Source organism: Hylobates moloch, unplaced genomic scaffold, assembly GCF_009828535.3.
Source record: "Hylobates moloch isolate HMO894 unplaced genomic scaffold, HMol_V3 SCAFFOLD_3, whole genome shotgun sequence".
Classification (NCBI taxonomy): Eukaryota; Metazoa; Chordata; class Mammalia; order Primates; family Hylobatidae; genus Hylobates; species Hylobates moloch.
Window position 1 is genome coordinate 138,999,585 of NW_026652278.1, and position 25,237 is coordinate 139,024,821.

The window sequence follows — 25,237 nt, forward strand, 5'->3', positions numbered from 1 at the left end:
CACCATGGCGTGAAGCTGAATATAGCTTTTCTCACCCAAAAAAGCTCTTGCCCTTGAATTCTTCTTACTACAAATAACCCAGCCATCTTATTGGATGGGATGTTGGGGGTGGAGGGAGGAAAACAGCCAAAGCCCGAAAGCACCAAACTGAAACAAGAAGCAGGTCTTCCAGGGTCTTGGAGAAGGAAAAGTATGTGCAGTGGACCGATGCGTGGCATCTCTCTCTTTCTTCTATTGACTTGAGGCAATTTTTTTTAACTTCTCATGTTTTAGAGAGCTGAATACCAGCCCTCTGAATGATTTCTTACCTATGCAGACCATTATTTTGATTTTCAGCAATGTGTTCGTTACAGCAGTTTTCTGTTGTGAGGGGACAAATGAGTGGTTTTGTGATGTTTCTAGTCAAATGATTTTACCTGGAGGAAACTTCTTTTAAGCCTGGAAATCGTAATGGGACTTTTTGGGAGGGAAATGCCAGCTTAGGTAAATATTATGATTTATGTCCCCCAACAGATCCCAACGAGTGGCAAAGAGAGGTGGCTCAAAAACATGTCGGGTAGGAGGCTGAGAGTTGCAGTGACTCAGCATAATACATTCTGTATGGGGAACTTGTCATTTTTATGGCTGCTTCCCTAATGTTAACAATATTTATTTTTTTATGCTGCATTGCCTAGCTAGACATATGGCAATGAAAAAAGTAACTTGCAGAAGATAGTCAGATACAAATTCATTTTTATTGGAAAAGAAATGCATTTCTAAGGGTTCGCATTCCCCCCTCCGACCCCACTTTTCTTTTTAGCACCCTTTAACTTTCCTTCTCTGCCAGATAACCATTTTTCTTCTTTGTTACCTCCTGCTTGTCTATATTTTGAAACAAACCCCCTAAAGGCTTACTTCTGATGGGACCTTCTTTCTCCTTATTTAGGCTGTGGTATAGTTGATTTTTTTTTTTTTCATTTTCTTTGTGAAATGGGAATGTAGGGGAAAAAGGAGGGGGAGGGGAAATAAGGGCAGGACTTTTTCACTCATGCATTAAATTTTAGTTTATGGTTGTCATTTTGTGTTTGTATGTGTATACTATAGCATCATAAATTGTATGTAAGGAATATATGTACCTTAACATTTTTTTCTTTTATTTTTCAATTTTCTTTTCAAAACATTAAAAAAAAAAATAGAGACAGGGTCTCACTTTGTTGCCTAGGCTGGTCTTAAACTCCTCGTCTCAAGTGATCCTCCCGCCTTGGCCTCCCAAAGCACTGGGGTTACAGGTGTGAGCTACCATGCTTGACCTATTTTTATTTGTTTTTTAAAGACAGCTTTATTGAAACATAGTTGACATACAATAAGCTGCATATATTTGTAGTGTATGTTTTGATAAGTTTGATATATGTATACCTCTGAAACTATCGCCATAATCAAGATAGTGACCCTATGCATTATTACCCCCCAAAGTTTCCATTTGAAATCTCTCTCACATCCCACCGAAGTAGCCTCATCCACTAATATGTTACTTTGCAATTCCTGTAATTTTATATAAATAGAATTACACTGTATATATTTGAAATCTGTATTATTTCACTTAGAATAGATTCTTCTATGTTGTAGCATATACCAACAGTTCATTCCATCTCACTGCTAACTAATGGACCATTTTATAGATACACCAGCATTTTTAAAAATCAGTTCATCTGTTGCAGGATATTTAACTTGCTTGTAACTTTTGGCTGTTGCACATAAATCTGCTAAAAGCATTTGTATACCTATATTTGAGTGGACACAGGCTTTCATTTCTCTTGGATAAATCCCAGGAGTGGAATATTTAGATCATGTGGTAATTATGCTTAACTTTTTGGGAAACTGACAAACTTTCTTCCCAAGTTGATGTATTTCTTTACATCCTCACCAACAATATACAAAGGTTCCATTTCCTTTTCATTCTTGCCAACTCTTAGCTGGTCAATCTTTTTCATTTTAGCCATCCTAATAGGTATTTGGTAGTATTTCATTGTGCTTTTAGTTTGCACTTCCCTAATGACTAGTAATGTTGAACTTTTTTCCATGTGCTTATTTTCCATTTATGTATTTTCTTGGGTGAAGTGTCTGTGCATATCTTTTGCCCACTGTTTTACAACTTAGATTGTCATATTATTGTGTTTTAAAAGTTAAAAAATATATTTTGAGTACAAGTCCTTTCTTAGATACCTGCTTTGCAAGTATTTTCTTCATTGTGTGATTTGTCTTTTCATTCTCTCAATAGTGTCTTTCAAAGAGAAGTTTTAATTTTGATGAAGTCTAGTTCATCAGTTTTTCTTTTGTGGCTATATTAAGAAATCTTTGCACTTATTCAAGGTCACAAAGGTTTTCTTTTATGTTTTCTTCTGTAAGTTTTATAGTTTTAGGTTTTACACTTAGTTCTGTGATCCATTTTAATTTTTACATAAGATATGAGGTATGAATTCAAATTCATTTTTGCATAGGGATCTCCAGTAGTTCTAGTATGCTTTGTGGGAGAGGCTGTTTCTCCTAAATTGTCTGTTGATATGATCATACAGTTTTCTTTTTGTTTGGTGAAGTACATTGATTTTTTTTTTTTTTTTTTAGATATTTTGCTAGTATTGTATTCCTGTGATAAACCCAACTTGCGATATATTATTTTATTTATCTTGTGGAATTTGATTTAGTAACATTTTATTTAGAATAGTTGCATCTATGTTCATGAGTGATACTGGTCTGTAGTCTTCTCATAATGCCTTTTTCATAATGTCTTTAACTTTGATATTAGGCTAAAGCTTACCTCACAGAATGAGTTAGAAATTATTCCCTCTTCTATTTTATGGAAGAATTTGTATAGAATCAGTAGTTTTTCTTTCTTAATTGTTTGGTAGAATTCATTCAGTGACATCATCTGGCCCTAGAGTTTTCTTACTGGCAAGATTTTTAACCACAAATTCAATAGGACTACTCAGGTTATCTGTTTCTTCTTGAGCGAACTTTGGTAGTTTGTGTCTTTTAAGACATTTGTCCATTTCATCTGAATTGTTGAATTTATGGGCATAAAATTGCTCATAGTATTTCTTTATTTTATTTTTAATATCTTTAGAATCTGCACTGATTCTGCAGGCCCCTTTCTTATTCCTGGCATTGTTTGTTTGTTTTTTCTCTTTTATTTCCTAATCATTCTGGCTGGATTGATCAGTTTTATGGATTATCTTAAAAGATATGGTTTTGGATTAATTTATTTTCTTTATTTTTCTGTTTTCTGTTTCATTGATTTCTGCTTGATTTTTATTATTTCTCTTCTGCTTACTTTGGGCTTAATTTACACTTTTTTTTTTCCTCATAGATCATTAAGGTACAAAATGAAGTGCTTGGTTTACCACCCTTCTTCTTTTTTAATATAGGTGTTTAGTAGCATAAAATTTCGTGTTAGTACTGTTTTACCAACATCCCTCAAATTCTGATATGTTGTGTTTTTATTTCATTCATTTCAGAATACTTTCTAACTTCTCTTTCTTTTGAGTTTTCCAGTTATCTTTCTGTTATTGATTTTTAATTCAATTTTTGTTGTAATCAAAAAACAAACTCTGTATGAATTAAACCCTTTTTATTTTTTGAGATTTGTATCATGGCCCAGAATATGGTTAATCTTGGAAAATAAATGGCCTGTATGCGCTGGGAACGTGTGTTCTGCTTTTGAGTGGAGTGTCACTTAGGTGAAGGACATGCCAATTGGATTAAGTTGGTTGATATTTTTGTTCAAATCTTCTGTGTCCTGATTTTTCTACTTGTTCTGTTACTGAAACAGAGAGGTGTTTAACTCTCTGATTATAGTTGTGGATTTGCCCATTTCTCCTTGTAGTTCTGTCAGTTTTTGCTTCGAGTGTTTTGGGGCTCTCTTATTAGATCTATTAACATTTAATATTGTTTTGGCTTCCTGACAAGTTGACACTTTTGTCAATATGAAATGACCTTCTTTATCTCTGGCAATATTCTTGGCTTTGCATATGTTAAAAAATTTTGTTTGTGCATCTTTGATTTTTTAAAAAATATTTTAAGCAGAATTTCTGAGTTACAGGATTGTAACCTTTTAAAAGTTCTTAATACCTTGCGAGATTACCCTCCAGAAAGGCTGTACAGACTGACACTTGTCTAGGTATTCTTTAAGTGTTTATAAAGCTAGTTGCTGTGATCTTTTATAATTTTAAGATATGTAGCAAGGTGGACTGAACTGTAGCATTTCTGTTGATCACAGGATAAAATAAACTACCTTATGTAACTTGTTTTGTAGACTATGAAAATGCTGTGTATATTTTTAAAGTTGTCATCAATTTTATTTCATCTCTCATCTTATAGGCATAAAGATAAATTCTTATTTTTGTAATATATTTAAGCAGAGAGGATTTGAGTTTGTTTAATCTTTTCTGTGTATTTTGTGTGGAATCTCCAGCTAATATCTTAGAGATGAAGTTTCAAAATTGTTTGCTTACATTTGGTTAGATGGTGTGTTTGGCTTTAAATACATTAATGTGTAGAAGGAAGTTTTATATATAAAACCAGATGTTCACAAAGGTACTTTCCGAGATTAGATATGAAATACTGTATGCTTAGGTCTATTAGGGATTTGTGGCTGCCTAGGCTTTGATAGTGCTTGGTGCCAGCAGCAGTTGATAAAGTGATCCGTTTGAGTTATGTATCTTTTTTGATATGTAAAGGTATTCCCTAGGGAAGTTGTACACATTAATTAAGAAAAGAAAAAAAAAAGAAATGCATAACAAATTTAACATCCTTTCATAAAAAAACTCAGAAGTGACTTGTTTGGATTTATTTGATAATTCTGAGCTGTTCTTTTCACACAGGAGTCTTCCAGAGCCTCTCATGACCTATGAGTTACATGGAGATTTCATTGTTCCAGCCAGTAAGTATTATGTAAAGGTACATAGGAACAGTTTTGTCATTGGTAGTGAGCATAAGCGAAAAATTTCCATATGAAAAATTCAACTTGTTATTGCAGTTTGTGTTAAAAATAGAAATCACTTTAAATGATGTTTGGTACCTCCCCATATCCTTGGGAGGTGAATAAAAGGGATAGTATATTTATTCATTTGTTCACATACGTTAATTATTTCCTATTATGTTACTGGATATGTAAAGTCAAGCCAGGATTCTTGTCCCATGAGACAATTCTATAGCAAGTACTGGGGCATACTTCTCATTAAACTACAAAATGTACAATAATGGCATGAGCAAAATGCTGAGGGAACACAGAAGTATTTAATTTGCCAAAGGTTGTGGAGATGAGCAGATTTGGAGAGATCAGTAGTTTGGAGATGGCTTCACATAGAAAGATACTCAGATCTAAATTACAGACAGAAGGAATATTATGAGATAATGCCAGAACTCCAAACAGTATTTGATACAGAGTGAATAATATGTGATCAAATGTTAAATGAAAAAGGCCTATAGTTGGTAGAATTTTGTGATTGAATTTTTTGTGAGTCACACTCATTTGAGGCTTTGTTTTCTGTTACATGGCTCACTTTCTAGATTTGATGCGTGTTGTTTAATCATCATAGTCTTCTGAAGTACGCTGGTGTTTGGTATTTAATAGTGAAGGAAATGAAGGTTGAGACATGTTAAGTAACTTGCCAGATTATAGGGAGCCTTATTTAAAATTTAGAACCCTAGTTCTACTAGCTAAAACCTGCAGTATTGGTTTTCACAGGTGCACTGACAGTAGCTGTAATTGTATTTTCATTTCCTTTTATTTTCTCCTCTTGGATGTATTCCATAGTTTAATCTGTTCAAAAACTTAGAGCATTCCCTATGGGACCAATGTTACTGCTGCCTGAACATTGCTTTAAATGTTACCTTCTTGTGAGGTCCCTGCTCCAGCCAGTGTAAAGGTTCCTCCTGTGTTGCAGGAAGAAGCAGTGTGTAGGCCCCATTAGACTCTACATATAAAAGAGGCTTTCGGAAAAGCAAAAACTGGATTCTAATCACTTTTGTTTTCACATGGGGAGAGGATTTTTTAAAAAAAGAGAATTTGTGAGATCAAGGGAGTGGAGGAAAATTTTCTCGGCAAAAACTCAAGTAAATGCTTAGTTGTTTTGATTTCTTCCCTGTGGCATTTTTGGCAAACTGGGGAAAGAGAAACTAAACTTAGTTGGAGGACAATTGTTTCATGTTGTTTGCCTTAGAGACTGGAAAAAGCAGAAGAGTGCCAATTTTAATCTAGAATCCTTTGAGAATTAGAGAAAGATAAAGTGATTATGGAATAAGGCTTTAAATGACCACAATCATTAGTATTATCATGCCCCATAACTGATGGCAGTGTTTTTGAAATTTGAATATCAGTGTGTTTTACCAAATGAAGAGGTTCCTAAGAGGTAGGAACTTACATCTTAAGAGGTAATAAAATCTGTGGTGGTAGAAAATAAGTTTAAAGAGTTTGTTGAAGGCATGTTTGAGCAGAGTGGTGAAAAGGATTGTAGAAACGCAGACAAGATCGTCACCTGTTGGACCAGTACCTTGTGTTTTGCTTCCTGACTTTGTGGGAATGCTGCGATAGTCTTCACAGTGGTTTGGATGACAGGACTGTCAGGAAGAAATACTGTTTCTACTGTAATCATTGGCATGGATTTGCACCTAAGTGCCGTTGTGGTTGGAATGGGACCTGTAGTAACTTGATTTAATGACAAAAAGTACATGCATTAAATGAGTGTATTTTAGGGGCCAAGGTTTCCAATGTAGACTTTAAGTTTTTATTTTAATCTCTTGAGTACCCTTCTCTGCACTCATTGCCTCTTTTAGAGAGTGTGGGAACAGATCTCCTAATCTTTTGCATATGGACTTTTAAGTATCAAATAAAATAGTTACAGAAATCAGGTGGCCAAAATTAGTCTCCCCTTTTGAATGCTGTTGGAAAATCGGGATTGTGGTTAAGCTGTCATTTTCCGTGAACGGTGACACAGCTTACCTTGTTTTGCTCAAGTGTCTGTTAGCTGAGCTGACTGCTAAAATTACTAAGCATCAGCAGTCTTTGTTACCACCTCTCACACCAACTTGAAAACTAATTTTTGATTCTTCTCAGTCATGTGCAGTGGTTTCCATCTGTTCTGTGGTGATGAGATAGTTTCTTCTCTTCTACCCTCCCTGCTGAGAGTTCTCAAGGTTTCTCCTGGGTCCCATCGTTTTCTCTCATCAGTTTCTTTCCTGTAGTTTCCTGTTGTGAACCTCCGTGTTAATTTCTAGGGTTCATAATACAAATATAAATTTCATTTCTATTTTGTCACCACAAAAGGCACATTTGTTTTATGTTCCTTGTTCTGAAAAAAAGATCAACTTACTTTTAAAGATTGACTGCATTGGAAAAGTTAAAAAATTTTTTTCTTTGAGAAAATGAAGAGAGTTAATGTAACTTTCTCCGTTAGCTGAATTCCAAACTAAACTTATAAAAGGAACCTAGTAGATGATCCATCTTGGGGGAGACTATAATGGACTTTTGACATGGAAATTTATAGGATGAAAATGTAGTTACCTGGTCTATGAGGAATACAAAAGATTGTGTCCACCACAGGAAGGCTAGCAGGCAGGCATCTAGCTGGATGTCTTACTGCGTGATGTCTGTTACCTTTGAGAAAGTTGTAGGCTATGATCTGTGTGTCAGCCTTTTGGCCTCAAAGCCCTTGCTGTATCATTTTGATAAGAGTGGACTCATGCCTCAGGGTTGGAGTCATGGTGCTTAGTATAAGAATGACAACTAAAGGCTGAATGCCTGTTGCATCAGAAGAAAAATCTCTTCACTGTCAGTTAAACCAAAACACTTGTGTTACAGTATGTTCAGTGTATTTCTTCCTGTAGTCAAGTTAGTTGGGAAGCAAAATCATTACCACAAAGGTCTTTGGTTATTTATCATGAGAAACATAACTATAATCGGATCCAAGACATTGGTGTTTACCTAACCAGAATGTTCTATCGTTTTTTATAAACATACCTGGGAAGCAAGACAAAAATCATGTGATTCTTGCTGGGGAAGGGCTTAGGAATCCAGGAATTAAGGGAACCGAATGCTTAGTGGCATGCCTCCCTCTTAGCTTGATGTATTCATTTCACAGTAGATACGAATGCCACAGGAGAAATGCAACACTTGATGTCTGTTGACTGAAGCCCTTTATCCCTTGGGAAGTGCTTGGATGGTTACTGCTAATGCCTTTCTAAAATTACAGTATCATTGACTTTTGACATTTCAATATTGAAATAATTTAGCATTTATCTGCCTCTGTGTCTTTGATAAGCTCCATGATCACATCTTTTTCAGTTTCTGTTAGTTGGCACAGCATCATAAGCAGATGGACATTACAGTGTGGTAGATGCTGATTTGTAGTTACACAATTAAAATGCCTTTTCCACTACAGTAAGCTCCTAATTCCCTGGCATATTTCAAGAATTTGGTATTATGATTAATTTAGTATCCTAGTTTTTTTTTTAAGGTAGGCTGTTCATTCTTTGTCAATCAGTAGTAATTAAAATAAATTGCATTAGCATAAGCAACTTTAGATGACTTATCTTCAAAAACTTTTTTGGAGTACCTTAAAGGTATTATGTTGTAGCTACATAGAAATGATTGCGAATAGAAAGCTCTGATGATTAATGTCAAAACAAGACAGAGAAAAAAATGGTTTTATTTTGAAAGCCTAGAGTATTTTTTTTTTGAAGAAGAAGAAGAAGGAAAAAGACTTGGCAGAAATGGATGTGTGATTTTAAAATAGATTAGGATGGGCTAGCAGGAGAGAGACTGAAGATAGTGAAAGGTTTTGACTCTATTTTTCTTTTTTTAAATTTTTAAAAATTATACTCTAAGTTCTAGAGTACATGTGCACAACGTGCAGGTTTGTTACATATGTATACATGTGCCATGTTGGTGTGCTGCACCCATTAACTCGTCATTTACATTAGGTATATCTCCTAATGCTATCCCTCCTCGCTCCCCCCACCCCATGACAGACCCAGGTGTGTGATGTTCCCCTTCCTGTGTCCAAGTGTCCTCATTGTTCAATTCCTACCTATGAGTGAGAACATGTGGTGTTTGGTTTTCTGTCCTTGTGATAGGTTGCTGAGAATGATGGTTTCCAGTTTCATCCATGTCCCTACAAAGGACATAAACTCATCCTTTTTTATGGCTGCATAGTATTCCATGGTGTATATGTGCCACATTTTCTGAATCCAGGTTTTGACTCTATTTTTCAAAATCAATTCCACTATTTTGAGAAATGAAGAATGTAATTCATAGAGTGTGGGAAACTGTTTCTCTAGCTTGTGTTTCTAAATAATGAATCCTAAAGTATTTAAACTAGATTTATTATTAATGGCAAGATAGACTCACAAGTTAGGAGTAGGTTTTTAGTGCAAAGTTTTCCAGACTTTTTAATTTTTGCAATATAAATTCTTATCCTCAGTGGTTGTCCTTTTACTCCTTTGGAATTTCTACTGTTTTGCAGAGTCGCTGCTTTAAGTCTGTTTTTAAAAATCAAAGCTGTGAATTGAAATTGTTATATTGTTATTTTCTCCAGTGTTGATTAGTATCTTGTTTTTTATACCAGATTAAGAACTAGATTATAATTTATTACCTAACCCTTTAGACAGCTGTGTTTTTGTTTTCGGTGATAAATTTAGTTTGTATCTAGAAGTTTTTTTTTTTTATGATATGATTTGATTGTGTTATTTATATGCCTTTTAATTTCTTAGCCTTTTTGCATCCTTTATCTTTAGCAACAACTTAGTGTCCTCTGTTGTAAGATATCATTTCTCATTCTCAAACACTATTATTAGGGGTGTAAACTGGAACAAACTTATCTTTACAAACATTGGAAACAATCTAAGTGTTCATAAAATCGATGGTAAGGTGCTCCATTAATGACACTGAAAAGTGTCTGTGATACATTAAATAAGATAGGTTGTTTAGGCATTTCATTACAAAAAAAAAAAAAAGGAAGGAAAACTCTGCAGGATTTATAGTTAAAATTTACCAGTTTATTTTAGGATGAGATTTATTATGGGTAGCTTTAAGTGAACTTTTTGTCGAAATATAACATGGGCTCAAATAAGTATACAGCTTAATGAATTTTCACATGTAATCAGCCCCAGATCAAGCAATCAAACATCATCAGAAGCCCTTTCTCATGCCCATGTGGTCATTATCCACTCCCATGAAGTGTGATCACTCTCCTGACATTGTAGGTTGGGGCTGCAGCATTTGAACTTTATGTAAATGGAATCAGAGTATATTCTTCTGTATCTGGTTTCTTTTACTCATTTTGTGAGAGTCATCTCTGTTGTATGAAACATTCATTCATTTTCATTGCATTCTGTTTGAAGAAGCCACAGTAGATTTATCTGTTCTACTGTTAATGGACATTTGGGTTGTTTCCAGTTTTGGGCTAATAGAACACTGCTGTGAATATAGGAGTATGTGTATTTTAATGAGCATTTATGTGCATTTTTCCTGGTTATATACCTACGAGTGGAATTTTTGCGTCGGTCATAGGGTATGTGTTTGTTCAGCTTTGGTAGATAACTGCCAAACAGTTCTTCAGAGTGGTTGAACCCTTTAATGATTCCCATCTAGTTAGCATGTGGAAGTTTCAGTTGCCTCATGTCCTTGCCAAAGCTTAGTATTCATTTAAAGCCATTCTGGCAGGTGAGTATTACTCTTTCATTGTGTTTTTAACTTCTGTTTCACCAATATAGGTTTATTCTGTTTTCATAGGTTTTGTGATCACTGGAATACATATTTTGTGAAATTCCTGCCCCAGTCTTTTGCTCTTTTGTCTGTTGGATTGTCTCTTTTTTTCCCTGATTGGTTTGTAGTTCTTTTTAATCTGATTGCATGCTGTTTCTTATGTATATATATTTCAGATATTTAGTACTTTGTACTAAGGTCATTTTCTCTGTGTTGTCCAAGATTTTAGTATTACAGGTATTTAACTTTTGTCATAAGGAAAACTATTATCCTTTTGAAAAAATAAATGCCCCTTTCTTGATCTGCTTTACCTCTCTTTCCCATTCTCTTGTTTTTTTTGCTTTCTGAACAAGTGTTCTGAAATCCCACTCTTCTCCCCTTCTCCAGCAGCTCCCTCTTTGTTTAACCTCCTCATTTTAGTAGAAAGGGGCTCTCAGTTGATAAACCTGGTGGTACCCAGGGCCCCTTAATCCCAGTCTTTCCATTCCTTGACCTCTCCTTACCTCTCGAGTCCACTGGCTGTGCCCAGCCTTTGCAGGTTTCTTCTCACTTGCCTTCCTGATGACATCCAACCTCCCTGGTCCTCCCACCTCTTCCTCCTCCTTGGCTGCATTGCCTGCTTGACTTAGCCCTTGACTTCACATCTCCCTGTACATCTTTGGAGCCCTTTTCCCCACAGTGCCCTTAGTTAGCTTTCTGTAGAAGTTCGGCGGCTTTGTCCATGAGCTAGTGGTCACACCTCCTGGAGAACATTTCTAGCCTTGATCTCTAAAGCCTCCTCCTGTTTCCAGCTACTGCTAAATACCAACCATTTGAATGTCGCTTCCTCCATTCTCTCCACCATCATCTCCTTCCTCAAGACAGCTTTGGCTGCTGTGTTTCTGTGTCTTGGTGGAATTGGCCCTGTTACCAGATAACCCAGATGTGAAACACTGCTCCTCTCTGCCTTCTTCCTTCTGACCCACTGCTAGTCTGCTGCTAAAACTTGTCAGTTCTGCTTCTTCCATCGTAGTGCTCAAATAATAATAGTAACACGAACAACAACAGTAATAATGGCTAACAGTGATTGAATGCCCATGCGTGCCAGCCACAGAGGCTAAGTGCTTTATGTATGTTACAGCATTGAATCTCATAATGGCCTTTTAAGATATTGTTTCATTTTGCAGATGAGGGAGCTGAGGCACAGAGAGGTTAGTTAGGTAATTTGTTCAAGACCAGTCAGCTATCAGTTAGAAGCAATGACTCCCAGGTGTAGTGATGGTCCCGACATACAATCTTTTGACTTTACGAGGGGCTTATTAGGATGTCCCCCCATCATAAATCATAGGGCATCTGTACTTCTTTGTTCTACCTCCCTCTTTGTAGTTCTGCCACCTACCTCACTCCTTTTATTTTTAGTTTTTTGAGATGGAGTCTCTGTTGCTCAGGCTGGAGTGCAGTGGTACTGCAACCTGCGCCTCCTGGGTTCAAGCACTTTTCCCACCTCAGTCTCCTGGGTAGCTGGGATTACAGGTGTGCACCACCACACTGGCTAATTTTTGTATTTTTAGTAGAGATGGTCTCACTATGTTGGCCATGCTGGTCTTGAACTCCTGACCTCAAGTGATCTGCCTGCCTCGGCCTCGGCCTCCCAAAGTGCTGGGATTACAGGCATGAGCCACTGTGCCTGGCCGCCACTCCTTTCATTTCTTTCTTCTTGTCTCCCAAATAACTTTTTCCTCCTAACTAGTTCTTTTTCCTATTCTAATCCATCCTTTAAACAAAATATCAGGCATACCTTCCCCAAATTTATCTCTATTCATATTGCTTTCTTGCTTTGTTTTCCCTTGACTAATTTAGAAGCCAGCAGTGAGACAACTTCTTCAAATTGGCCTTTGCAGACCAGAATTGGCCTCGGGCTACCTTTCTATCTATACACTCGAAGAGCTGTCTCCGCACAGGCCCTGTGCTTTTTGTCATGCTATTTACTGAATTTGGAATGTTCCCCTTGCCCCTCAGTCCTGCCTTTCCTTGAACCCTTCCCCATTCTTCAGGACCCAGTCTTCAAGGGCTCTCCATTATGAGACCCTTTCTGAGCTTCCCTGGCCAGCCCTAAGTGAAACTACAAAGCCATTTCTAACCTTTTCCATCAGCAGTAAATTTAGAACCTAATTCTCTTTTGTCACTTCTTTGACACCTGTGAAAACTAGCAAAATCTTCAATAACAAACATTTTATTGATTTATTTGATAGTTTTCCAATCAAGAACACAATAAAGGGAATTGGGGTACACTGTTAATAAGAGCCACGTATAATAATTCCAAAGTTTCGGGGTTAAGGGAATGTGTTTGCCAGGGCTGTTGGAACAAAGTGCTTACTACTAACCAAGTGGCTTCAAAGAAGAGGCATTTATTCCGTCACAATTCTAGAGTCTGGAAGTCTGAAATCAAGATGTCGGGAGGGCCGTGCTCCCTCTGAAGGCTGTAGGAGGGATCCCTCCTTGCCACTCACAGCTTCTGGTGGTTGCTGGCAGTCCTTAGCATCCCTTGGCTTGTGGGTCCTTCATTCCAGCCTCTGCTGTGACAGGACAACCTCCCCTGTGCTGCCTGTACACGGTCACTATCCCTCTCTGTTTTCTTGTAAGGACGCCAGTCATATTGGATGAAGAGGCCCCACCCTACTTCAGTTATGATCTCATCTAAACTGACATCTGTAACAGCTGTCTTCCCAAATAAGATCGTGTATTAAGCACGCCTTTTTATTCTGATGTTTTGACATCTGGGGCCTCACTGAACCGAGGAAACTGCCCCTCCCAGGGCTAGCCCAGATATTAAACTTCTGCAGGCTTTTCACATGGAACTCTCTAATCCGAAGCACCATGACCCCCCTCCCCACCAGCCTCCTCTGTGGGCCCTTACACTGCAGGCTGTACTCTCCTGCCCTTGTCACTTCAGTCCCGAGTACCAGCAACTAGGGACAGCCCTTGCGCTGCAGTGCCCACTGAAATAATTTAAACCAGCCAGTCCTCAACCTGCACACCCTGCCTCGCCCATTCCTTCCTGCAGAAACTACAGTAGAGGCTTTGCCAAAGTTCCCCGTTCTTCCTCTGCCTCTTGATCGACGCTGGTGCTTCCCCACGTGGCTCTGCACAACATGCCATGCCGTCTGTTTCTAGGGCTCTGTGAGTCTAAACTTTTCCCTTCCTGACAGTCATTTTCATGCATGCCTTAGCATACCTGATGCCATTAAATCCCAAGTACAGTTTAAAACAGCCACACTCCGAGTTCTAAGGGCTAGAACTTCAACATATTTTTTGGGGGGTGGGGGGTTATCCTGTTCCACCTGTAACATGCAATAGCCTATTTGCTGATATTTTACTTGCATTCCATTGTGGCGTGACCCAGTGACTAGACCCCATCGAGTAAACGATGAACAGACATGAAACACAGCATGTCGGAAGGAGAAGCTTAGCAGCTGTCCGTTCTGTAATATAAACCAAAGAAAAGGCACCAATTGCAGCCACACTGAAATTACCTCATTAGGGGAGGCATGAGAAGATTCATCATAAGGAGAAAGATTTTTTTTTTTCCTTTTAAAGGTGGCAAAATATGTTTACATTCTCCATGTTTGATAATCTTGAACAGAGGAGCTGTTGTCATTGTTTGTCTTGGGAAATATATTTGATTCTGAGTTCTCTATTAACTATTGTTTTTCTTTATTATTATTTTTTTTTTTGGAAGAAAGCGGCAGCCCAGAATCTCGTGTTAATGCAGTCCATTTCTTGGTACACAAACTGCCAGAGAAGAATAAAGAGATGTTGGATATTTTGGTGAAACACTTAACAAAGTAAGCCTCTTTTTCTTCGTTTTAACTTTCTTCACTTTGCTCTAGGTGCTGAGTTGTGCTCTGGGATTTGTGATGGGTGGAACTGGGGACCACACCTGGAAGGGCAGGCTGGACTTTTGACTCATTGTGTGTGTTTTGGATAAGACTGTTGAAATATGCTTTCATGAAGTTGTATAATTATTTGCATAACATCTCTGCCAGCAACTCAGGGTTTGATTTGAAGTGAAAGAAGAGAATATTATACATTACCCTATACACAGATTCTGGAAATGTGAATATAAGTTTGTTAGAATATTTAGCTTGGTTTCACACCTACCTAAGTTTGAACATGTCCTTTAAGTTGGCTTAATTCAATGATGGAGAGTTATTTTATAGATTTCATTCTCTTTTCCTCCTCCTTTTAAAAACCAGCAAAATCAGATCAGTGGAGAAATTAGCCCTTTCTTTAAGTATAGGGATCATTCTAACTGTAGAATTTTAGACGTGAAAGGAAGCTGAAGAATGCTATATTTTAGAACCTTTATTTTACATATAAAGAAAATGAAGGTCAGAAGATACTGTGATTTGCCAAGGGTCCCACTGCTAGTTTAGCCATTTATTCATTTGGTCAACAAATATTTAGTGAATGCCTTTCTTAGGTGCTAGTGGATACATAGTTGAATAAGATAGTCTAAGTCCCAGCTTTCATGAAGCTTACTTTCTAAGGGGAAAATATGAAAAACAGATTACAAATAAAAATATAAAAGAGCTTCAGATGATAAATGGCAAAAACACAAAGCAGAGTAAGGGGACAGAATATATTGAGTGTGAGACTATAAAAAATGTTATTATGCAAAGGCTTTTTGAAGATGGTATCTTTAAATTGAGACCTGAATTAAGTTGCAGGGCTGCTGAGAACAGTTGTCTAGGTGATTCACTGCACAATGATACTGGGCTGAAGGAGTGATTGTGGGTGCTCTGACCAAACTCTGCATACTTTTACAGAGGTGCTATGCAGTCTAGTATTCCTTGGAAGCAAAAGTATAATAATCTGGTGAAAGAGTGAGTTTTCTAAGAAGAGGGGAACAGTGAACTAGGGTTTTTGGGGGAAGCAAGCTTAGCACATACAGTTGGCCCTTTGTGAGTCCTGCATGGGCAGATTCAACCAGCTACTGATCAAAAATCCAGTATTCCCTGTGGACATGAGGGTTGACTTTTTTTTAATCCATGGGTTTCCTGGGTTGACTGTAGGACTTGCACATCTGCAGATTTTGGTGTCTGTAGGGATTCTGGCATCAATTCCCAGGGGATACTGAGGGCCGACTGTGCATGGAGTTATTAAGAAAGCCATTGTGGTTAGAGTAGAGCACCAAAGAGAGGGAAGTAAAGGAGTAGGCAGGAGCGTCTGCATTGAGGGTTTCTCAGATCTGGTTGTTTCAGAGGCAGATGTTGAGGGTGGTTAAGTCTCTTGACCCCTTGCTTTTAAGGAAATACAGAGTTGCAGACTATTTACAGTCCACAATTTTTGCTCCTTTGGTTAAACAGATTCCTCCCCCCTTACCAATTTCAGTGTTTCAAATCACTCCAAGCAGAACCTGATGACCGTGGCAAACTTAGGAGTGGTGTTTGGACCAACCCTGATGAGGCCACAGGAAGAAACTGTCGCTGCCCTCATGGACTTGAAGTTTCAGAATATTGTTGTGGAAATCTTAATTGAAAACCATGAAAAGGTAAAAATATTTTTTTTTCTTAAGAGACTTTGTTTTTGGCTTGTCGCCATGTGCTACACAACGATCGTCTTAGATTTCCCTTTTCTCTCTCTCTGTTTAAAAAAATTCTTTTATTCTCACTATGATGAGCTTGGTTCTAAGAAGTTCTCCTTGAGATTCTGTCTTCTGATGGAGTTCCATAAATCTGAAATTTATCTGGTCTTTTGTTATCTTGCTGGTTTAATGAAGAAGCATTTAATCCAGATGCAAGTGAATATCAAGGCAGTTGTGAACTATTTAGGACTTTTGTTGCTTTTATTCCCATCTTTGGATTTCTCACTCAAATTCTATGTGGCACAGCAACCCTGTATTCTTGATAAAGTTAGGGCTTTGCAACTTACAAGAGAAAATAAGGCAAATAAGGTTGAAAGGATGTGAGATGGGGCCAGAGGACCCATGAGTATCATTGAGAGTAGGGGTTGAGGGGCAATGAGGCCAGCCCCTGCTCTGCACCTGGGAAACCACTTGCCTTGCAAAGAGTCTTTCTGGTTACACCTAGCTGTTGTGAATGACAAGTAAAGGAGGAGAAGTTGGGGAAGGGTAAGCTCTTCAAATAGGCTTAGGCATTGCATCTGGGCAGCAGGGAAGGGTAAATATTCCTGAGGTGTGGTGGATAGGGTTGACTCAGGTGATCCACGTTGGGGTGAGCAGAAACTGCTTTAATATACTCTTCCCTCCCACCATACCCACTCAGCATGTTAACTACTAGAAATAAGTACTGTTCATGATTGTCACTTTGGGATCACTTTCCCAAATTACTGTTATTTTCTCCTTGATTACATATTGTCTATGGCTACTCTTATGATACAACAAAAGAGTCTGGTAGTTAAACAGAGACCAGATAGCCCGCAAGGCATAACTGTGTACTGTCTGGGGGATCTGCAAGGCTTTTCTGTAAAGGACCAATCTAGAGCAATAATTTTCAACCCCGACAAATCAGAATCACCTGAGGGACTCTTGTAAGTGGCTGCATAGCCACGTGTATTCTGTTAAATTTTTGCTTTCCCAAGAATTATGATAAATAGTCAGCAAGAAGAACTGCTGATCTAGGGAGGAAACGTCTCTTCTTTATTAAGAACTTAGGAGAGGACTTCAGTCTGGAACACGAAAGAAGGTTTCATTAATATTTGAGAGGGTTTTGTTCATAAGAGTTAAAACAAGACCTGAGTATGGCATTTGTTGATGTTAGAGCTGGCCCATGGCAGTTTGTGTTTGAATTCAGAATTGCAAGGAGCTGGTATCTGTTCATTTTAGCTGGGCTTCATTTATAAGTAGGGATGAGATAATCTATGGGGGAACATATGGAAAAAATGGTTTCAGGATGCTCTTGGAGTGCTGTTCTCAATAGGATCACCTTGAGGGCCTGCCTCTCTCCTGCTGTCTCAAGCCCCCTCAAGTAAAGCTTCCACTTATTAAGAAAAATGATGGTGACTCATAGTTAAAAGTGTACCTTTATTTTTATAAGGATATAAATATAGTTTTTAAAAACACTTATTCTTTAGGGCAGTACTTTTCAATCTTCTTGGGATCACAGGATGCTGAGAAGCTGAAAAAAGTTATTAACCCTTTTGTTAGTAACCCAGATAAATGCACATAAATCCTTCTTTCCCCTTAAGTGTTCTAACAATTTCAATGGGCTCGCCTTCATTCCTGAATCTGTGGACTGTAGGTTTAAGTATTTCTGGTTTAAAATGAATAATCTCTTAAGTGACTTGCTTTCTTACTTGTTTCTCTGTAATCAAGGGAAAACATGATTTTAAATACCACATTATTTTCTTTCAAGAACTTTTAGATTTTTTTTTTCTTCAGTCACCTATAGATGAGCACTTTGCTAATAACGTTCCTGACTTCTGCCTCTAAGATAGGGAGCTTGAAAACTGTTAGAATGCTTGGTCACTCATTTGTTTATTAAAAAGATTTTTTTAAATTGAGATTGCATCATATGCCAGACATGTAGTAGGTGCCGGATGTGCAGATGAATGTTCCAGCTCCTGTGGGAAAGCAGGTCGTCATATGGGGGTGGAAGCCATGTTTTGGGACTCGAATCCTATAAACGTACCCCAGTCTAATATGTTACATAACTTATTTTCTTGTCTGTTTCTCTCTGCTAAGATCTTTGAGGCCAGAGATCTTTTTGTCCACTTATAGTAATACCTGGTGCATATTAGGTGTTCAGTTAATATTTATGGAATGAAATAATGAATTCAATACATTTTGAGGGGGTTGAAGGACTGGGAAAGAGACAGGCAAACAGAAATGTAGTCCCTTTGGAGAAGGCATAGCGAGAGTATTTCTTGGGTACTTGTTGCATTGGCTGTTTGCTGGAGCAGTTCTAGCTTGTTGCTAATGTTGGGTTCTCATGGAAAAGATAAGCTTGAAAGCTGATTGGGGATTTTCTTTACCATTACGGTAAAAGCGGCTTGTTTATGGGTGTAAGAAGTTTTGTTTTGCCTTTTTTTTTTTTGCCAGTGGTGGTGAATTTATGCTTCCTTTTATGATCCTGTCAAACTGTCATTAAGCCTCATTAGTGTGCACTAAGCCATCCAGACAGCTCATGGAAAGATGGCTACTATTCATTTTTAGAAAGAAAAATAATTAGACTACAAGCTTTGAGACAATGTTACAGTAGCTCAACAATCATTTGATTAAATCCTAATTAGGAAACTTTTATGCAATTTGTTTGTGAAAATACTGGCTCTGGGTCTTGCTCTTGGATAAAAGGATCTCCATTTCATGCTGCAACTGCCTGTTTTCTTCCCTTTTTGAAGCTGGGGAGATAAGTACATGATTTGTCTGCTGGGAAGTAGATAGTGCTGCTTTCACCTTGTTAATAAATCTTACAGGAATTTTCCAGTAGTGTTGGCAAGCCCGTTATAATAGTTACAGCAGACGAAAGTGGCCTCGCTTTCAGAGCTTTGTATAGCTAAGTCGAGGTCTTTCGGTTTTCCTTCTCTTCCTTTCTGTGGCTAGATAGTTCTATGAATGCACAACCAATGTTAATTAAGTGCTCAGGCTTCCTATTCAGAAGGGAGCAATGGACATTGAGTTTCAGATTCTTCACTGTGTGCTTGGGTTTAGGGTTGGAAGCAGGGTTGTGTGGCAGGGTTGGAGGGTTGGAGATGGGGAATGTCAGTTTGGATTAGTTAACAGTTCTGAGAACCTAAATTTCCCCATTACCTCGCCTTGTCTCTCCCATTTCATCTTTGAACACTTCTACTCCCACTCCTGGCTCTTTGTTCCTGCTCAGTTGGACTTCATTGCAGAGTCCAGGCTCTGCTATGAGGAAGAATATTTTTGCTGACAAGGGTGCTTGTGCAGAAAAACTTCATATGGATGTGTGGATCTATGTTAGCCACGGGTTTCCCTGGCAACTGACCTAAGCGTACCCTCCAGAGGATCCTAACATTTGACTGTAGAGTAGGGAGGGAAGGATCTAGTCCCTCTTAGTGTTTCAGGACAAGATGAAAACGAGAGAGGGAGTAAGGACAGGAAAAGTTTAAAAGAGTAGTCTGAGAAAGGAAAACATTACAGTAATGGACGGCGGCAGGGGGTGGAGGTGGGCAAAAAAGGAAGGTTACACTGGGGAGGGAAGGAAAAGGCCTATGTATGTCACTGAAAGTGGCTCTGACAGGCGAAAAATGACAAGAAGGAAGTCATTTTCTTTTCCTCAGTTATTTGTTTTTCCTCCCTAGGAATGTGAAAAATGTTGACTCCAGGAAAGTCACTAAAGCAAAGAGGAAACTTCAACATGTAATTAAAGCAGGATTGCTCTAGATGAATTTTGGAGTTAGAAAAAGGCCCCTGGTTAATCTGCTTTGGAGATGACAATTTTTCCTAGCCTCCTTGCTGTTTTTATAAATCTGTGTATACTTTATAGGAAACTTAATCCATATGTTTTAGCATTATTTACACATAATAAAGATGTAGGCTGAGCATGGTGGCTCATGCCTGTAATCTCAGCACTTTGGGAGGCCGAGGCAGGCAGATCACCTGAGGTCAGGAGTTCGAGACCAGCCTGGCCAACATGGCAAAACCCTGTCTCTACTAAAAAAAAAGTACAAAAATTAGCCAGGTGTGGTGGCGGGTGCCTGTAATCCCAGCTACTCAGGAGGCTGAGGCAGGAGAATTGCTTTAACCCAGGAGGTGGAGGTTGCAGTGAGCTGAGATTGCACCACTGCACGCCAGCCTGGGTGACAAGAGCGAGACTCCGTCTCAAAAAAAACAAAATTTTTAAGGTTTTTTCCTTTGTAAAGAAAATTTTTTTCCAGGTGGCAAAGGTGTGTGAATTTTCAAGTTTTCAATTGGGGTTTTGCATAAGTTCTGTTCTTAACAGAGTATACTTGTTATGCATTAATTTGGTGCATTTTTTTCCCCCATTGCCTGCTGTGAGTCATTCATGGTGTGAGATTTGGGGGAAGTAAAGACAGTCCAGTAGGGGAAAGAAGAAATGTCCAAAAGTAGCTACAAGATATGGCAGAGAATAAGTGCTTTGAGAGAGAGACACAGAGAGAATGAGCGAGAAAGTGGCGGAGACTTCAGAGGAGAGTTTATGTTCAACTGCAGGGAATCTGGAAAGTTTCCCCAGTAAGTGTTTTGAATCAGTTTTATAATGGAGTTTGAACAGGTGGAGATGTTTTAAGAGGACATTTCGGGTATGGGAGACCATGTAATCAGAGAAACACAGAGAGGAGGTACGTGTTCTGGGAACGCAGCTCTTGTTGGAACATGGGCAAATGGCAGGAGATGAGATTGGAAAGAGATTCGGGCCAGGTGTGGGAGGTTGAGAATGCCGCTTTAGGACTTTTGCATTTACTTTTATAGGTACTGGGGCCACTCATGGTTTTCAAGTAAACTGCTTCACAAAACTTAATCTGACAGCCGGATTTGCAGTAGGAAGTAGAGGAATGAAAAGCTAGGAGAGAGGTTATTTGGCATAGTTGAAGGGCATGGGAGTGAGAATGGGGAGTTCCAGGATGGACAGCATCATTTGGCGAGGTGGAATAGGCAAAACCCGGGGACTGGGTTTGTAAGGGGTCTTGGGGAAGGTGTGATAGAGATTCAATCCTGGGACAATATGGGTGTCACTAATAAAAGCAAGGAACAAAAGAGTTTGGGGGAGGAGTAAGATGAGTTCAGTTTGTCACATGGTGAATTGTAGTTACATGTTCAAGATAAGTCCATTAGACAGAGATTTGGTGCTCAAACTTATGAGTGAATTTAGGGGTAGAAAGTATAATGTAAGGTATAGTTAAACACATGAGATTGGCGTAAGACAATATTTATTGGATGCTCATGATGTTACATGCTTTGGGTCTACTATAAAGGGCATTAACGTAATTCTAGTGTATGTGGATGCTTCTTTGTGTATCCATATACGTAAAAATATATATATAAAACATAAAATTCCCATTGCATAAATATATGTAATAGTATCCCTATATGGGTGAAAATTCTTATGTATATTTTCTCTTTATACATCTGAGAGAAATGAGGGGTGAGAGCTTGACTTGCTCATGAGCATACAGCTAGTAAACGTGGCAATGCTTGGGTTTGAACTGAGACTGACCCCCAGAGCCTTTGCTTTTCATCACTAGGAGAAGACAATAATATCCTTGAGAAACACCAAGATTTTCCTGTTGGGGTAATAGAGGAGCCAGAAGAAACCCAGGCAGGATCAGGTCAGTGCTAGTGTCAGGGTTGTCCAGGGCCACTGTCAAGGATACCGGATACGTCCCATGAGATGGGCGAGTATGAGGATGGGCTAGTGATGTGAGCTCATGAACCAGTGGCGTGAGTGAGCTCTTTCAACAGTGACATTTCTTTTTTTTTTTTTGAGATGGAGTTTCGCTCTTGTTGCCCAGGCTGGAGTGCAGTGGCATGGTCTTGGCTCACTGCAATCTCTGCCTACTGGGTCCAAGTGATTCTCCTGCCTCAGCCTCGCAAGTAGCTGGGATTACAGGTGTGTGCCACCATGCCTGGCTAATTTTGTATTTTTTAGTAGAGATGGGGTTTCATCATGTTGGCCAGGCTGGTCTCGAACTCCTGACCTCAAGTGATCCACCGGCCTCGGCTTCCTAAAGTGCTGGGATTACAGGCTTGAGCCACCACGACTGGCCTAATGGTGACATTTCTGTTGAGAGCCAGAGTGCAGATGAACTTGTAAGGCGTATGTGAATGAGTGTTCAGGAATGAGTGATATTCAGTGTCTATTTTTTTTGTTGTTTTTGTCATATGTCAAGAATAAAGCAGGAGGAAAAGCCAGAATAGACGTGGAGGGGAAGGACAGAGCAGGACCACTAGTGCCTGAGTTTTACATGGCTCACTGGTCACCCTCAGAGTCTAGTGACCTGTTAGCTCATGTCTGAGATAGGGAGTTCTTTAAAGGAACTTAAACAGGGAATGAACCCTCTCAGGAGTCACTGAGTCTGTGTAGATTGAGTCTATTATTTATTTTTTAATTTTTGTGGGTACATAGTTGCTGTATGTATTTATGGGGTACATGAGATATTTTGATACAGGCATGCCATGGGTAATAATCACAGCAGGGGAAATGGAGTCGCCATCACCTCAAGCGTTTATCCCTTTTTTGTGTTACAAGCCATCCAGTTATACTCTTTTAGTTATTTTTAAATGTATAAGAAATTATTGTTAACTTCAGTCATCCTGTTCTGCTATCAAATACTGAATTTTATTCTATCTGACTATATTTTTGTGCCCATTAACCATCCCCGCTCCCCCCCGCCACTGCTCACTACCCTCCCCAGCCTCTGGTAACCATCATTCTGTTCTCTATCTTCATGAGTTAAATTGTTTCAGTTTTTTGCTCTCGTAAATAAGGGAGAACATGTAAAGTTTGTCTTTCTATGCCTGGCTTATTTCACTTAACATATTACCTTTAGTTCCATCCATGCTGTTGTAAATGACAGGATCTCATTCTTTTTTAAGGCTGAATAGTACTCCACTGTGTATACGTATCACATTTTCTTTATCCATTTGTCTGTTGATAGACACTTAGGCTGCTTCCAAATCTTGATGATTGTGAATAGTGCTGCAATAAATATGGGAGTGCAGATATCTCTTTGATATACTGATTTCCTTTCTTTTGGGTATATACCTAGCAGTGGGATTGCTGGATCATATGGTAGCTCTATTTTTAGTTTTCTGAGGAACCTCCAAACTATTCTCCATAGGGGTACATTCCAAGAATGTACAGGGGTTCTCTTTTCTCGACATCCTTGCCAACATTTTTTATTGCCTGACTTTTGGATAAAAGCCATTTTAACTGGGGTGAGATGATATCTCATTGTAGTTTTGCCTTGCATTTCTCTGATGATTAGTGATGTTGTGAACCTTTTCATATACCTCATTCCTATATTTTATACATTATAACGTAATAAAAACTCATGTTTATAATTTGACTCCCTCCTCATCTCCCCCCACTTCCTAAGGGCCCTTGAAGATTCTGAAGAGCCTGTGAAAAGCATCAGAGATCATATTAATCAGGGTGGTTTTCTTTTAATATCTGTCTTAATACTGAAAAATTGGCAATTTATAAAGTAAGGAATATAATATTACTCTCAGAATTAATATAATAATACAATTCAGATTAGATCTTATTGAGGGTTTTAACTGGATTTTCAATGAGATATGTAAAATGTGCTTTGGTTGACTTTAGCTTTGTGTGGTACTTCAGTGTACTCTGATGTTTCATTGATTTCCTGATAATCAGGGGTTTTTTTCCTAGTATTACCCTGTATTAGTCTGTTTTCAGGCTGCTGTTAAAGACATACCCAAGACTGGGAAATTTACAAATGAAAGAGGTTTAATGGGCTCACAGTTCCACAGGGCTGGGGAGGCCTCACAATCATGGTGGAAGGTGAAAGGCATATCTTACATGGCGGCAGATGAGAACTTGTGCAGGGAAACTCCCCTTTATAAAACCATCAGATCTCATGAGACTTACTATCATGAGAATAGCATGAGAAAGACCCACCCCCATGATTCAATTATCTCCCACTGGGTCCCTCCCACAACACGTGGGAATATGGGAGCTACAATTCAAGATGAGATTTGGGTGGGGACACAGCCAAACCATATCATAGCCTTTATGTATTACAGTTTTTGTGGATGACTTTGTGCCAAGGGACAATTACATTTCATGTACATTAAACATTTCCTGGACAAGGAGTCTTTATAACTTTGTAATAAGCATTTTAGCCTTTGTAATAGGGACTCTGGTAGAATGTATCTTTTTTTTGGTGTGACAGTGGAGGCCATTGTGGTGGTCTTGCCTTGTCGAAATGGCTGATGGCCTTGTACTGCCCAGAGGTGTCTTCATGGCACTTTGATTTATCCTTGTTTGCAACATGTGCTGCAAAGTCCCCGAGTAGTGTGTGTCCTCCAGTCACAGAGGAACCTAGACAGAGCAGTAGGGAGAAGGGCATATGTGTTTCCCATATGTCTTAGTCTGTATTGTGTTGCTATAACCATACTTGAGACTGGGTAATTTTGAAGGAACAGAGATTTCATTTCTTACAGTTCCGTAAGCTGGAAAGCCCAAGGTTGATGAGCTGCATCTGCCAAGGGCCTTCTTGATGTATCGTCTCATGGCAGAAGGCAGAAGGACAAGAGAACATGTGAAAAAAGAGTGACAGAGAGAGTGCATGCACAAGCGAGTGAGTGCCAAACTTGCTTTTCTAACGAACCCACTCTTGATTACAAACTTATGCCTGAGATAACATGAATCCATTTGTGAGGGCAGAGACCTCATGAGCTAATGACCTCTTAAAGCTCACATCTCTCAACACTATTACATTGAGGATTATGTTTTCAACATACGAACTCTGAGGGATGCAGTCAGACCATAGCAGTGTCCAATGTAGTCACCAGAATAATAAGTTACATGCACATATAGAGGAGTATCACAC

At 38.7% G+C, this 25,237-nt stretch overlaps 1 protein-coding gene across 2 annotated transcripts in view; it reads left to right on the forward strand.

Moving 5' to 3' along the window:
• Nucleotides 1-25,237, forward strand: part of ARHGAP10 (Rho GTPase activating protein 10) — a 344,518-nt gene that overhangs the window by 213,211 nt on the left and 106,070 nt on the right. For both annotated transcript variants that reach the window (XR_009212922.1, XM_032148067.2), the window contains exons 16-18: nt 4,857-4,915; nt 14,457-14,562; nt 16,112-16,271. Coding sequence is in view for 1 of the 2 variants with exons in the window: in XM_032148067.2 (XP_032003958.1) it covers nt 4,857-4,915; nt 14,457-14,562; nt 16,112-16,271 (325 nt within the window). In the remaining variant the exon portion in view is untranslated. The remainder of the gene's footprint in view (nt 1-4,856; nt 4,916-14,456; nt 14,563-16,111; nt 16,272-25,237) is intronic.